At 34.6% G+C, this 15438-nt stretch overlaps 1 protein-coding gene across 1 annotated transcript; it reads right to left on the bottom strand.

Annotated features, from left to right (window-relative positions):
• Nucleotides 1-642: 642 nt before the first annotated feature.
• On the bottom strand, nt 643-11991 carry LOC131644307 (serine/threonine protein phosphatase 2A regulatory subunit B''beta-like). Its single transcript, XM_058914773.1, has 13 exons — nt 11442-11991; nt 9762-10004; nt 9537-9642; nt 9329-9428; nt 7204-7309; nt 6959-7049; nt 5973-6114; nt 4078-4225; nt 2728-2837; nt 1603-1759; nt 1385-1510; nt 1135-1286; nt 643-1047 (listed from the first exon to the last, which is right to left on the bottom strand). The coding sequence occupies exons 1-12, from the start codon at nt 11589-11591 to the stop codon at nt 1146-1148; spliced, it is 1620 nt and encodes a 539-aa protein (XP_058770756.1). The 5' UTR covers nt 11592-11991; the 3' UTR covers nt 643-1047; nt 1135-1145.
• Between the last annotated feature and the right edge of the window lie 3447 nt (nt 11992-15438).

Raw genomic sequence — 15438 nt, 5'->3', positions numbered from 1 at the left:
GGACCTTTAGTTATCCTACGGCGAAATGATTTCCACATGGCCTTCGCATGACCTTGAACAGCAGGTTTGTGGCCATTAAAATACACTTCTACATTGATACAATATTGAGGAAGAGGCATTTTGTTGAAATTATGTATTATCACATAACCTTAACACCCCTATTTATACAAATGGTGGTGCATTCTAGACTTCCAAAAGTGTCGGCAAAATCTCAACGTTTAAAAAACAAAAAATTGAAACTTACCAAAAATTTAGTTTATTTAAAAATTTCGGTATATCGAAAATTTGAAATTTCCGATATACCTGAAATTTCAATATTCCAGTATACCAAAAATTTCAAATAAACTAAATTTCCGGCATGTTATACCGAAAATTTAAAATTCATTGAATTTCCAATATTTGGTACCGGAAACTTTGTGGACACCAAAAATTTGATTAGAAAATTCTTTGTTTTCCACATTTTTTATCAATGATAAAATTGGAAATTGGAGGGTGGCAATATAATTCCTCAAAACAAACACATTACATCCTCTTAGAAAACAATAAATAACTTCAATTAAGAACATATAAATATTGAATTTTAGAAAACTACCCACGTCATTTATATGGTTGAATGTTTGTTGAAATATGATCGAAGTTAAGTGATAAAAACAACACTAAGATGCTTATCGATTACGTTGCGCTTTCTCATCACTATATAACAAATTAGAGAAACAAGTTGAAAGTTAAGTACAATTAGTTGTAATAAATTTTGTAAAAAACAAAACCTTCAAACAACCAAAATTCAGAAGAGATAAACAAAAAACCCTCCGGTTTCTTTTTACAGAAATTAAATTCGATATAGATTAGTCTAAAAAATAAGTACTAGTATATGAACAAGAACAATAAATCTGCACCAGCTCGTACCCTGTAGCTATTCTCATTTTCTTTCTAAACAAATTTAGGAGAACCTCTCCGGAACACTCTTAGACATCTCCCTCCAAATGCATCGTGTTCAAGTTGTAGAGTCTAAAGATTCTTACAAGTACAACTTAGCCTTTGATTCACCTACAGTTATGATATGATATCCAATTAGGTAGTGCAAGAAATAAATATATGTATTGTTATGGAATGCACTAGTACTACTCAACCTACCTAATTGAATTTCAGAAAGGGGCCTCAAGTGATTCTTCCCAGACATCTCCACTGGCATTTGACATGTCTTCACCATCTTCTTCCATGGAAAGTCTAACATACTCCCTGTGTGCAAAACGGTCCCACTCTGTCATATTTGGATCCTCGCGTTCCTGGACAATAAAGTGCCCTCTTGGTCATTAGAAATTCGCCAACAAAGTGTCTAAAAGACTTCATTGATACTGAAATAGGATCTAAACTTTGCTTTTACCTGACGTATAAGATACGGATCACGAGATTCAAACGCAATGAACTTGTTGAGATTGAAAAGAATGTTGAAAACATTTCCAGAAAGTTTGCTGCTTTTCACATCTCGTAATGTGATATATCCTTCATTCTGCAAAACTTAGGATGGTTACCACATGCTATACTGTAGAGCAATAAAAAATGAGACAGCCAAAAATGCATGAATATGAATAAAAGAGAGACCTCGGGTCCAATCATATCAACAATCTGACACAAGATATCTTCGAAAAGCACAGGCTCTTGGGCCATGCATTCCATCCTGTGCAGCTGCTCCTCGTAAAAGAACAGCATTTCATTTGGGGTCAATACTCCATTTCCATCTAAGTCAATGCATCTGAACCTACAACCATTTAGAGGGAAAACCTTTTTAAGATTCAATTAAATTTTAAGGCTGAGAAAGGGAGGGTAAAACAAAAAGTCTACTGAAAGTGAAACTTGACACTGGATCTACATTTAACTCAAATATTCTTTAGAATAAAAAGGAAAATTAAATAAAGAAATTGAACATTTGAAACTAGCCGCCCTCCGCAGGCTTTAGGCCAGTTTTCACTGGTTTTGAAATTAACTGGGTATGTTTGCTAAAATAGACCATACACCTATACAGTACCGATAAACACCTAATCTGGTCCGGTTTTGAAAGCAATGCTCTAACTATTCTGAAACATAGACTGAGTTAATTAGAGAGGGATAACAGGTTTATGCAAGTCAGGTATTGATTTATAATTGATAATGCTGAGTAGTAAAAAGAATGTTTAAAAAGTTGAAATTATACAGCAATTTATTGAATCTCAAGAATCACAATTTAATAAAATTATCAATTGAACAATAACAATATGGAAGAACATAAGAAATAATGTTTAAATATAACAAAAGAGCAAAGAGAAAGTATATTATCAAAATAAAAATAATAATAATAACAATATTATTGTTATTATTATTATTATTATTATTATTATTATTATTATTATTATTATTATTATTATTATTATTATTATTTATTGTGATAGAATATAAGAAAATATTTTGTAATATTATCTCCTAATACTAATTTCCATAAATTGGGGTTAGTGTTTAGAATGTATCAAGTTGGTCCAATCATATTTTACCGAAATAATATTCCTTATTTCTTCTCTTTTTTCATTAACTTCAACAAAAGTTATAAGAAAAACCAATATAATTGTATAAATCAAATGGTAAGAGAATAACTTGCTTTCATTTATAATTCAAGCTGTCAAATATCAGTCAAGACGTACGATTTTCTATGCTGCTAAAAGGATCTCCATTATTTGAGAAGGCTAGGGAGTATACCAGTATTCCAGACTAGGCTCAGATGACTTATCTTCCTCTGCAAGTATGAAATGAACAAAATCTTCGTAGTTCATCTTTCCTTCAACTTTACTGCTAAACTTCCGTGGAACCTGTCTCAGTTAAAATATAAATAAGACTCATTATTTCGATTGGTTGAAGAAACAATTATCATGCTCAGGACCCATTATTTCAATTGGTTGAAAAAACAATTATCATGCTCAGGACTCATTATTTAACCAAAGAACTCGAATTGATTTGCAAATCTAATTCAACATTTGGAATACCTTCATAATGAACTGAACTTATTTTGTTCTATGTTGTTAATCTCGGATATTGGCGCAAAGCTGCGAGCTAAGAAAACCACTAGCGGTATAGTGGGATAGCCACTATTGTGAAGACTAATTAACAGTATCCAGACAAAATGAAAATTCTAAAAGGATACATAAAAATACTCAAAAATAGAAAAATACATAAAATTTAAGGAGAATCAATATAAGTAATTTTGGTCATTTGTCACTAACATTAAAACACAAAACCCAGAGAGGGAAGAAAAGTAACAATGGTCTTCTAACCCAGAAGAACCTAGAGAAGAAAGAACCTAGAGAAGAAAGAACAGAGAAGAAAAATAACAGTGGTCTTGACAAGCAGGAGGAGAGATAGGAAAAGGGTTTTAGACTCAATAGAATGGAGTCGCATGAAACAGGAGAAGAGCTTCACAGGCGCAAAAAAAAGTCACACAAAGTAGAGGGAGAATGAGAAGAACAGTTTGCTCGTGAAAGAAGAATAAATAAAATAGATCACTTAAAATGAAAATCCAGAACAAATTAAAATAATGGGTATTTGAGGAATTTCTCGCCATGAACTGTAATCCGGGTGTGAAGGAGCTTTTGGGCCGCAAATGTGATGTGATTTCGTCGCGATTTGTGGTCGCCTAACCGCACCTGTTGATAGCACATCGGTGGCTGAATGCGTCGAAGTGGACAGCACTGCTGCATCGGTAATCCATACTCGCCCGCTATAGCAGCGTGAATGACAATATAGATTTTGTTTTAAGACATTTACTTTATTAACATAAGAATATGCAGTGTAGAAAGAGTAATAAGGGAAAAATTATCAATTTCAATAGTTAAAACAAACATCAAATCATATTCAACCAAGTTTGAGCGGATTTCTACATAACCACAGCATAAAGCAAAAGGACTCAAAATCAATCAACTTATATCTAAACTTTTCATCAGATAATTTTATTAATAAATCAAATCAATTGCTAAAAATATCTGTTCCAAACACGTTGAATCTACAGTAAAATTAAAATTGTGGCTCTAACAAAGATGAAAAATACCAACAGACCTGGGAAAAAATTCTATCAACAATCCGATATGTAAGAGAATGGTTCCCATATTTAATAAGGTTCTCTCTGTCAATGAAAAAGTCGTGATCTGTGTCGAGCTCCCAAAATTTGCAGTAAACTACGTAGAAATGCTCGTAGGAGAAGTACCTGAAATTTCACCAAAGAACTAATGTAGCAAACAGAAAGAACCAAAGAAAAATCGGACTCTAAAGACAACTAATGTGGGAATGAAAATCAAAGGATTTGCACATCTTTGGAATCTATCAAAGGATCAGTTTATAAGCTCATGAGAGCTTCCTGTAGGTGCACTGTATATTAGCCTAGCGCTGTAACCGACTGCAACTAACGGTTTCATACAGTTAGAAGCAGCTGCAACTAACGGTTTCATACAGTTAGAAGCAGCTGCAACTATAAGATACCAACTGACACAAGTCAGTCAGTCCTAGGCATTACCTGCTATAGCAGCAGGTCATAAAAAAATCTATAAATAGATCTAATTCAGTGTAATCATAATCAGTTCAATAAAATTCACATTCTCTTAGATTCCAAGAGAACCATGGTTAATATTCAACATTCTAACGTGGTATTAGATGAGTCCCAGAACGATCTAGTGGCATCGTCCAATAACTCCAATCCCGTGCTAACAAGCACGCTTCTTACAGTGCCGCCACACACGTCGTCGCTGATTCGACCTTCTTCATCTAGCTCGTCATTCTGCCATTTCTGAAAAACGTGATGCCGAGAACTATCTTCTATGGTGTCAGCAAGTCAAACCAGTCATCAAAGCTCACAAACTCTTCATTGTCTCGTGAATCCAAAGATTCCTCCCAAGTTTTCAACAGTTGCAGATTCTGAATTAAATATAATTTCAAAAGAGTAGCCAAGAATGCTAATTCAGGTCTCAAGAATGTTTATTTCTTGGCTACTCTACATCTCACAGGCTATAAATGCCTCTCCGCAACTGGCAGGTTATATATTTCTAAGGACTTAATCTCAATGCAAACAGATATCCCTATCTCAAACTCTTACCATCTACTGTTTCATGCCCTTCTTCCAATCCTAAATCAGGGTCCATTCCCACTGCATCATCACTGCCCATTCAATCCACTCCAACAACTTCAATATTGCCCTCAAAATCACCCAACACCTCAACTATATCTCCAACTATGACCCCACCCGTTAATGCACAATTTTCACCACAACACTCTCCTAACACACTATCATCTCCCTCTTTGAGCCCTTCGCCCTTACCATCTCCAACGGCTCAACTAACTCCTACTATTCCATATCCTAAGCAGCCTAAGCCTATTTCACCTAATATATATACATCCCACACAAACTAGGGCCAAGTCGGGAATCATAATGTCCAAGACTAAATCCCACCATGCTTCTTGCACATGTTAAGCCAAAAACAACTAGACAAGCACTCTCAAATCCAACTTGGCTGGCTGTTATGCAAAATGAGTATGATGCACTCCTAGGGAACAAAGTGTAGTCTCTTGTTCTCCTTCCATCTGGTAGACTCCCTATTGGGTGCAAGTGGGTTTTCAGGATCTAAGAAAACCCTGATGGTTTCATACAACCAATATAAAGTCAGGCTGGTGGAAAAAGGTTGTAACCTCGTGCTCTATTATGGTGTCTAGGCTACTCTGGGGGGATCTGCTTGTTAAGGAGGTTTTAAGAAAGTCTTTAGCTCTTTTGAATTAAGGGCTGTAATTTGAGAGGTGGAAACCGGGAGGGGAGACCAGTCAGTAAGTAGGACGGTCAATTTTTTCAGTTTAATATTCCTTCATCAGTTTGCTCAATAGAGTGGCAAGGACTACTACGATGGCATGTTAATTAAGTATAAAAAAACATAGTCGACTTTTCAGACATTTTAAGATAAAGCCTTTACCTCAGAACTTTATTAATATCCTCTTCTTCATCTACATGCAGCATGGCATCAATTAGGTTCCCACGTTTCAACTCCCTGAGAGTAAGTCGGCCATTTCCAGATCTATTCATGTAGTAAAATATTCTATGTATGACAGTCTCGGCTGTTACAACAACAACAACAACAACAACAACAACAACAACAATACCAAAATCAGTGAGAAATACCTGAAGAACTTGTTTGAAAGCATAAAATAAGTGTGATTTTAAATTTAAGAAAAAAAGATAGATTATGATAATCTTATCAGACAGTCTGCATTCTAGCATAGGTCCTGATCCTCTCCATTCTAAAGCATATGAAGTGACATGTAGAAAAAATGAAATCAACTGACGAAATTTTACTGGTTTTATTTAAATCAAGTTTAGTTTATACAACATAGAACGGCGGATAAGATTATTAATCTTTGTTTCTACTTAGGTCTGAATTCTGTTCTTAGACCACTGTGCCTCCCTGATGTTTTCTCAGTCCATGTTGCTACAAAATGCAAAAGACGAGCTCTCCTTAAATCTCCTTCATGATTCTTTCAGCGTTACCCAACAACAACAACAACAACAACAACAGCTTCAAAATCAATGCTTTACTTGTTTTCAAGTCAGTGTTATTATAACTTGAAACCAAACAACACCGTACAGAGTGTAGAATCACAGCACAGCAAGAGTTAATTTCTTAGCATGCCCACCCCAAAGAAAAGAGTAGAGAGGAAAAGAAAATCCTAGAGTAAATCATGTATTAATTGGAAAAATCTTATGGTCAAAGTCAAACATTTCATTACAAGTTAGCCCCGAAATAAAATGCCAATAGCATTCCAACCAGGCCAATTAGAATTGGATGCCCTCCAAAAATATTGGGCAAGGCTGGTGACTAAGATCTGTTTATTTTCAGAAAAAAATTATAAAGAGTAGAGACTTAAAAACAAAAGAAAATATTAATCTAAATAATATGCATACCATATCGTTCCTGAAATTCAGGCGTGCTTTGCAAAAACTCCAATCCAGGATGAGAGGACAATAGTTCCCTCAAGATAGGTTTGAAATCATCCTACATCAAAAATAGAAAACAAACACATTTCAAATTTTAATTCTATTATATATAGCACTTTAGTAAGCCCTTAGTAATTAAGGCCGAGACTTGAGAGTGAAACAGCAAAGTACTTTAGGAGTAAGCGCAAGACAGCTTATAAAACAAAGCAAACCTGTACAAGGTATGTTTGATGTGGCTGCTTCAGTAAAGTGTATATTTGTGTCGGTAAATCTTTAGCTAACATGTTGCCTCGAAACCAATAGTCAATAAATTGATCCCTAAAATATGTGATATGGAAAGGGCATCAGTACAACAGGACCAAATGTTGTACACAAATAACTTTATAGTAAATTATAATATCTTATCTGTTAACCTTCTAGTTCTCTACAAAAGCCACACAAAGACGTTTTGCACATACAATAAAATTATGATTAAAAAACGAAGTGGAAAACATGGGGTGGTCTTATCTTCAACTAATTTTGAAAATGACTGAATAATTCATCTAAAACGAACAACAGTTGGTGATGCTTTCCTGCTTGTTCTGTCAGTGGAAACACACAAGTAAAGCAACATCTATAAGTTGTTTCTTATCTATCCATCTATTACAGTACTGGATTAATCGCTACCTCTGCCCTTTTATACAAAACCCTTTCTAGAAGCTCGTTTGTCTACATTTATAAGCCCCCCTTCAATTTCTCTCTTGCATTAATTTTTTTGTATTGTAATACCCTTAATTACTTTAAAACCTCTATCTTGTAAGGATTGAGGGAAATGCAGTGCGATGAGTCCCATTATGTATTATCTAGGTGAACAGTTAGATGTAAAGAAAGAGATGATACAAGTCCCAATAAACTTAAGGGAAATTATGAAAAAGTTTTATAAATTGTTAACATTTAATATCGATAGCTAATTTAACCAACGTTCTTAGTCATTGTGAATAAGTTAAAGGGGTCTTATATATAGTGACGAAGGTAGTAAATAATAATAACACATCTGGTTAAATAAATAATGATTTTGTTATACGCTTATGCTAAAATTGATTTTGTTTATACACCACACTTACACACATTTTTTGTTATTAATGTATTACAAGTGACATCTAAAAACTTGATGCATGGTATATTATGTGTGCATCATATATCACTTGTCAAAAATTAATATTGACTGTAAAGATAATGCTAATAAAAACTAAATCAGATATCCTATTCATTAGGGTGATTTTGAATAATAAATTATGTGAACTTATTATGATATTAATAATATATTTTTATGTTAACACACATATGTGTGAGTAAGTATAATTTTGCATTTTAAGTAGGACCTTTCGATCCATGCTAAGATCATCAAATATTGAGTTTCACAACATTGCCTCCTACTCTCTTAGTTATAGTCCTACAGGGAGTTTCCCAGTTGTACACTAAGAACTTCTACTAACTTTAGTTGTGGAAATTTAAAATTCATCTCAATATTGAATTCAAACAAGTGAAAGCAATTAAGAGAGTCTTCCAAAACAATTAAACTTTTATTTCAGGTATAACTCATCCTACAAAGGTGGTCTGTAAGGTGAAGGGTGTTACTCATTAAAACTCTGGGTGTGTACCCCATCCTTACAAAACATACTTGTAAGATGAAAGGTATCACTTGGTATAAACTCTTGTCATGTCTTATCTTCAATCTATGTGGGACTTGGTTTTTCCAATAAAAACAATTCTGAAATCACCGCCTTAAAATACTCAAACCACCGACTAGGGAAGTATTTTCCCTGGGTTTGTATTACTACTGTCCAACATAAATGATATCATTAGACTACAAGTGATGTTGATCTAAGGTTATGATCCTTCTATTTCCTTCATGTAATGTTTTAAAAACTGAACCAGATGGTTTGATTAAACGGACATTTTCTACCGTTCGGTTATTTGAACAATTCGATTGCGGTTTCGTCCTAGTTCAAGTGGTTTAAAGCAGTTGAACCATCACTCAGAGGTAACGCGGTTCAATGTTTGATTCAGTTTTTAAAACATTGTTTTAAGGATGAAATATTAGAAAATTAAAGTACATTAAACAATCATAAACCCTGTCGAGCATAACCTATTCAGCTAGAAAATAAAAAACACTTATGAACGGCGTATTTTATCTGGCAGCCCTATTTTCCTTATTCTTTATATATCAAATGTAAACAAAACAACATGTATTTAAAAAAAAAAAAAAATAGAGCTAAATCTAATAGAAATTCAGAAAGCTTCTCATGTGATGAAATGATCTATTATGATGGAATAGTCCAATAAGAGATTTGGTACCTTGTTATGGTTCCTGTAAAATTGACATCAATCTTTTTGAAAAGAATGGTGGAGAAAAACGAGGGAATTTTGCATATCTCTTTTGTAAAAGACTTGAATTCTGAAATAAGAATACAAAGTTATAAAAAAAAAACTAGTATTTCTCCCAAATAAATTCACAACTGAGCATATAGTAGAACCAATAAGCCCACAAATATCATGTTCTTACCAAGTAATTGCAAACCATCCATATGACCGTAAAATCGATTATCAACTTGAAACAGGAAATGGTCTTTCATTTCATTTGGAGGTGGACGGCCATTTTTGAAGTAGAACTGCAAACATTCAAAGTAATGTTAATAAGTTGTAATACAAGGAGTTAAATCACTCAAGACATAATCGATAAAAAGTTTGAGGAAAAGAACAAATAATTAGTTAAGACAACGACAAATACCTGAGGAATTATCTCCCTAACAGACTCACGGACTACTTTTAATGGAGAACCTAATGAAGAAGGGCTAGTTTTTTGTTTTATGGTCCGTGGCGAACCAGATGAACTGCGTGGTGAAAGCGGCGGTGTACTCCCAGCAGGAAATAAGGAAGGTAACGGGTTGATTGAAAGAGCATTAGTATTTGTTAAGTTCTCAGGTGCACTAAAGGGAACTCCAACTTTTGCATCAGCAAGCAATGACTTAATCTGTGTTGAGAATACATCAATGAAAAATTGAACTTGAAAGAAATATACATAAAATAAAGCTATACAAATTAAACAAACAAGCAACCAACAAAGAAACGGCAATGCTTTTGTAGAAGGCAATTTGGAAATAGATAGAACATATTTAGTCTTAGCAACAGTGTAATTTAGGAACTCAACAGCCTTGCTTATAAATTTACACAACTCATGAGCTAGCTTGTAACTTTTATACGGTGATTTAAGGTTTTATAAATAATCAGGAAATTTCTGCACCGTATTTAATGGTTTTTGATATGTTAGTTTTACGGCTATTTTATGTATTTCTGCAGTGCAGCTTTAGTGGTGCAATTTCATATGGTCGCCTATAGAGCTGCTACTTGCATTGTAAAGTGGAATTATAGGTGAAAACCAGATAGAAAAATATGTACAATTACAACCCATTTTACATTACAGCCAACTTGTGTTTGAAGAGCCCAGCTGCGCATGAACCAGCTGCTTGCACATTTATGCGGTTCATGTCAAACTCACTCTCTATTTGATCGCCAACTCATGTCAAAATCATTTTCTACTCACACATCACATCACTGCCATCTCCAATTCACAGGTCATATATAGTGGAGAACCCATCTCCAGCAGGCCACAGTTTTCTTGGCATCTCTCTATTCCTCTGTTTTCTCTTCACACTTTTTTGTTCTGTGTTCCCCATTTCCTATTATGTTATGTCACTCTCTATCCTTCTATCTATTTTGTCCACTTCATCCTTCTTTGTTTTGATCTTCTGTTTAGTTACTCTATTGGATACAGTCTATCCTCTTTGTTCAGTGTGATAGAATTATAGTTTGGCCTAACACATCCTTACAAAACCGGTTTGTAAGGTGAGGGGTGTCACTCTATATAACCCCCTTTGTGGGCTCTAGCTTTAACCAATATGTAACTTGGCTTTATCCGCTTATTATCCGCTTGACGAATCCCACCATTCTGTTTGTTGTCAACTTGACAGTAGTTTGAATAATGGCAAGTTCAACTCACTATTCAGCAATTATTTCCTCCACGGTATTAGCAGAATTTCAATATTTTAAGTTTTTTTCTAATCTAACAGGAAAGCATACAACACAAAAGAAAGCTACTTTAAAGGAATGGAAGAAAGACTCAGACAACAAACAGCAGATAAATACAAGCCAACTTTTGGTCAGAATTCAACAACATATTAGGAATCCTCAACATATTCGGTCATATTAAACATCTAGAGTCACATTTTAGTCCAATTTTGCTAACTAAAACCCCAATCAAATAATAGAAAAACACTTTCAATTTGGACTAAAGTAAATCAAATATATTCCACACAGCACTTTTTGCACCATTTCCATTAGTCAAATAAATAACCAAAAGCATCCATACATAAAAAAAAAAGTATAACTAACACAGTTCATATTTATGTACCAGGCGACCAGTATCCGGAAGCGAAAGCCAATGCGAGAAAAGCTCCTCAGCAACATATGGACTCGATTTCAGTGCAAGAGGAGACACCTCTTGAAGCTGCAACATCTCTGGGTCCAAATCCACCAACCTCCCAGTCTCCTCCACGTCCATCACAAAACAATTTTATCTATCATGCAATAATAACCCTAATTCAACCGCCAAAAACCCTAAACCCCACTTCTTCAACGATCACTTCGATTTTCCCCTATTCCTATTCCACCACTACCGTTAGCAAAACCTAGTTACCGAGTTAGCAACTGAAATGGCCGTTTGACCTCGTTTGAAGAAAACGAAGACGAACCGGGATTGGAAATTCCACGGAATTTGAAACCATGAAGAGAAATGGATGAGAAAATAAATGAAAAGTGAAAATAAGAGAAAATGGAAACCCTCGTTTGGTTTGGAGGTTTGAAAAAGATGAGAAATGAGAAAGAGGGAATTGAAATGGCAGTGATGAAAGAGAAACCAGTGGAACAGTGATGAGAGAGAGAGAGAGAGAGAGAGAGAGAGAGAGAGAGAGAGAGAGAGAGAGTTGTATTTATCTGTTGTGTGAGTGTGTACTGTACGCGCACCGTACCAACTGAAACTGGCGAGAGAGTGTGAGTAAACGAATGGTTAATTAATTTTGCAATTAACAAAGCTAAGGTGTATGAAAATTCAAAATGCTTTTTTTTTTTCTTCATTTTGTGGACTAACTTTGAATATTTTCACGTGGGAAAAAAATTGAAAATAGATAGTTTTTTAGTTTTGATTTTGTGTGTATTTAAAATTATAATGATAAATCGAATAATGTATATGAAAATTAATATTTTAAATATTTTTTTAAATTTTCGAAGAAAAGATGCTTGGGTAACAATTTTATTGTCGATATATAATTTTATCTTTTGATAAATTAAAAGTTCAAGACCATACAAAATGACTTGGAGAACTTGTTAATTTAACTAATTTTAGATTAGAAATTTAGAATGTTAAGGGAAACCTAGTCAAAACTCTATATTTCGAGTCAATGAAAATAATTTACAATATATAGATGTAATAGATAGATGTAAGTGGTAACAAATTTAGATATTTTAAACAAGTGGTTAAGAGATTAATATCGACATTTGCATATATAAAAATTTGTTAAGATAAATTAAGCAAGGATAAAATAGAGATAGAAACATTGCAAGGTAATTAGCCACCTTAGTTGTTTTTCTATAAAATCAACAAGATAATTTGGTTTTGTTCTTAAAATAAGTTTATGAAACTTACAAAAAGGACTTCAATTTGAATAATCATGGACATTTTTGTTTCTAGTAAATCTTTTATTATTGTAAGTCTAAGTCTTATTTTAATTTAAAACGTGAAATTGATAAAAGTGTTGGTTGAACTTGGTGAGTCTCTGAAGGAGTGATGCGGATCCGGTTGATTCGGTGGTTCTGACTAAGTTCCGCTTCTCTTTTGTTTTCCTCCTCTACGTCATTGGTAGATTATTTGCCATGTGATTTCATCTTCTTCCCCATATGTATTCTCTCTTCTCCATTCACACAAACAAAATCAAATCAAAAGAAAACAACACTTTCAGAACAATAATCATGGCCATCAATTGAACCAATAAAAGCTTTTGGCATGTGATGTGAGCCTAATATCATGGGAGTGGCCATACTTGAACTGATCATACAAGGGCTTGTATGTGATTTTCATATCATCTACAGGTTCAAGTTTGTATGGGGTATCACCCTCATAGCCTATGCCAACTCTCTTATTTCCGCTAACAGCATATATCATAGAGGCAAGTTGACTTCTTCCAATACCTCTAGATAAGAACTTCCTAAAATTCAAGTCATATTCTTTAAGAATATTGTTCAAGCTAGGAATAGATTTTTCTGAACCAAAAGATGATTCAACATATTTGGATAATTTTAAAACTTTTTCCTTCAGTTCAGAATTTTCTACTTCAAGCTTCTTAGTTTCAGATTCAAATAGCTTCTTCAGCTTTTTGTATTTGATACTAAGTTGAGCCTTGAGTTCCAGAATTTCAGTTAGGCTGGAAACTAGCTCGTCTCTAGATAGTTCAGAAAATACCTCTTCAGAGTCTGATTCTGATGTAGATTCTGATCCATCATCAACAGTGGCCATGAGCGCACTGTTTGCCTGCTCATCTTCAGAGTCTGATTCTGATTCTGATGAATCTGAATCATCCCAAGTTATCATAAGACCTTTCTTCTTCTGGAACTTCTTCTTGGGCTTCTCCCTCTGAAGCTTTGGACACTCACTCTTGTAGTGACCTGGCTCCTTGCACTCAAAGCACATGACCTTCTTTTTGTCAGATCTTTTGATTCTAGAAGATTCTCCTCTTTCAGGCTTTTTGGAACTCCTGAAGTTCTTGAAATTCCTTTGTTTGCTCTTCCAGAGTTGGTTTATCCTTCTGGAGATCATGGACAGTTCATCTTCTTCTTCCTCTCATTCTGACTCTTTAGAATCTTCTTCTCCAGCCTGGAAAGCGTTAGTGCATTTTTTATTTAAAGATTTTAATGTAATAGACTTACCTTTCTTCTGAGGTTCATTAGCATCCAGCTCTATTTCATGACTCCTCAAAGCGCTGATCAGCTCTTCCAAAGAGACTTCATTTAGATTCTTTGCTATCTTGAATGCAGTCGCCATTGGGCCCCATCTTCTGGGCAAGCTTCTGATGATCTTCTTGACATGATCAGCCTTTGTATATCCATTGTCAAGTACTATTAATCCAGCAGTTAGAGTTTGAAATCTTGAGAACATTGTTTCAATGTTTTCATCATCCTCCATCTTGAAGGCTTCATACTTCTGGATTAATGCAAGAGCTTTAGTCTCCTTGACTTGGGCATTTCCTTCGTGAGTCATCTTCAAGGATTCAAAGATGTCATGGGCAGTTTCTCTGTTTGATATCTTCTCATATTCAGCATAAGAAATAGCATTCAGCAGAATAGTCCTAGACTTGTGATGATTTTTGAATTGTTTCTTTTGATCATCACTCATTTCTTGCCTTGACATCTTTACTCTTCTAGCATTTAGAGGATGTCTGTAACCATCCACAAGAAGATCCCATAAGTCACCATCTAGACCAAGGAAGTAACTTTCTAATCTATCTTTCCAGTATTCAAAGTTTTCACCATCAAATACTGGTGGTCTAGAATATCCATTTCCATTGTTGTGTTGATCATTTGAAGTAGAAGTGGATGTAACAATATCAGCCATAGCGTTTTTCTCTTCCTGAATCTTTTTCTAACACGGTTAAGTGTTTGCACCTAGAACTGGCGCTCTGATGCCAATTGAAGGATAGAAAAACACTTAGAAAGGGGGGGGGGGGGGTTGAATAAGTGTGACTTTAAAAACTCTTAAGATAAAAACAATGAACACAATATTTTTATCCTGGTTCGTTGTTAACGAAACTACTCCAGTCCACCCCCTTAGAGTGATTTACCTCAATTGAGGATTTAATCCACTAATCAATCTTGATTACAATGGTTGTCCACTTAAAAACACTCTAAGTCTTCTAGAGTATCTTGATCACACCTTGATCACTCTAGGAAATCAACACTTAGAAACTTCTAAGTCTTCTAGAGTCTATTGATCACAACTTGATCACTCTAGGAACCTTTTACAAATCAATGTAAACTAAATGTTTACAAGAGTATTCAAATGCTTCTTAGAAAGCTATAATCACAACTATGATATTTCTCTTAAGTTCTAAGCTTAAATCTCACTAAGATATTACAAGTGAAGTGAGGTTGAAGATGAAGTTTGAGAGCTTTTGAATTTTAACAGCGTTTCTGTATTTTTGCGCAAGAGTTGTGTATTCAGCTTCTCATCAGAACTTCTATTTATAGGCGTTTGAGAAGATGACCGTTGGGAGCATTTAATGCGTTGCGTGTTCCGTACAGCTCTGCATTTAATGTTTCACTCTTTTGTTAACTACCTCGAGCCTTGCTTTTACTGCTTC

The sequence above is a fragment of the Vicia villosa genome, linkage group LG1 (assembly GCF_029867415.1).
Source record: "Vicia villosa cultivar HV-30 ecotype Madison, WI linkage group LG1, Vvil1.0, whole genome shotgun sequence".
Lineage (NCBI taxonomy): Eukaryota > Viridiplantae > Streptophyta > Magnoliopsida > Fabales > Fabaceae > Vicia > Vicia villosa.
Note: the sequence above shows the minus strand (reverse complement) of the source record. Positions and strands in the feature narration are given on the sequence as shown.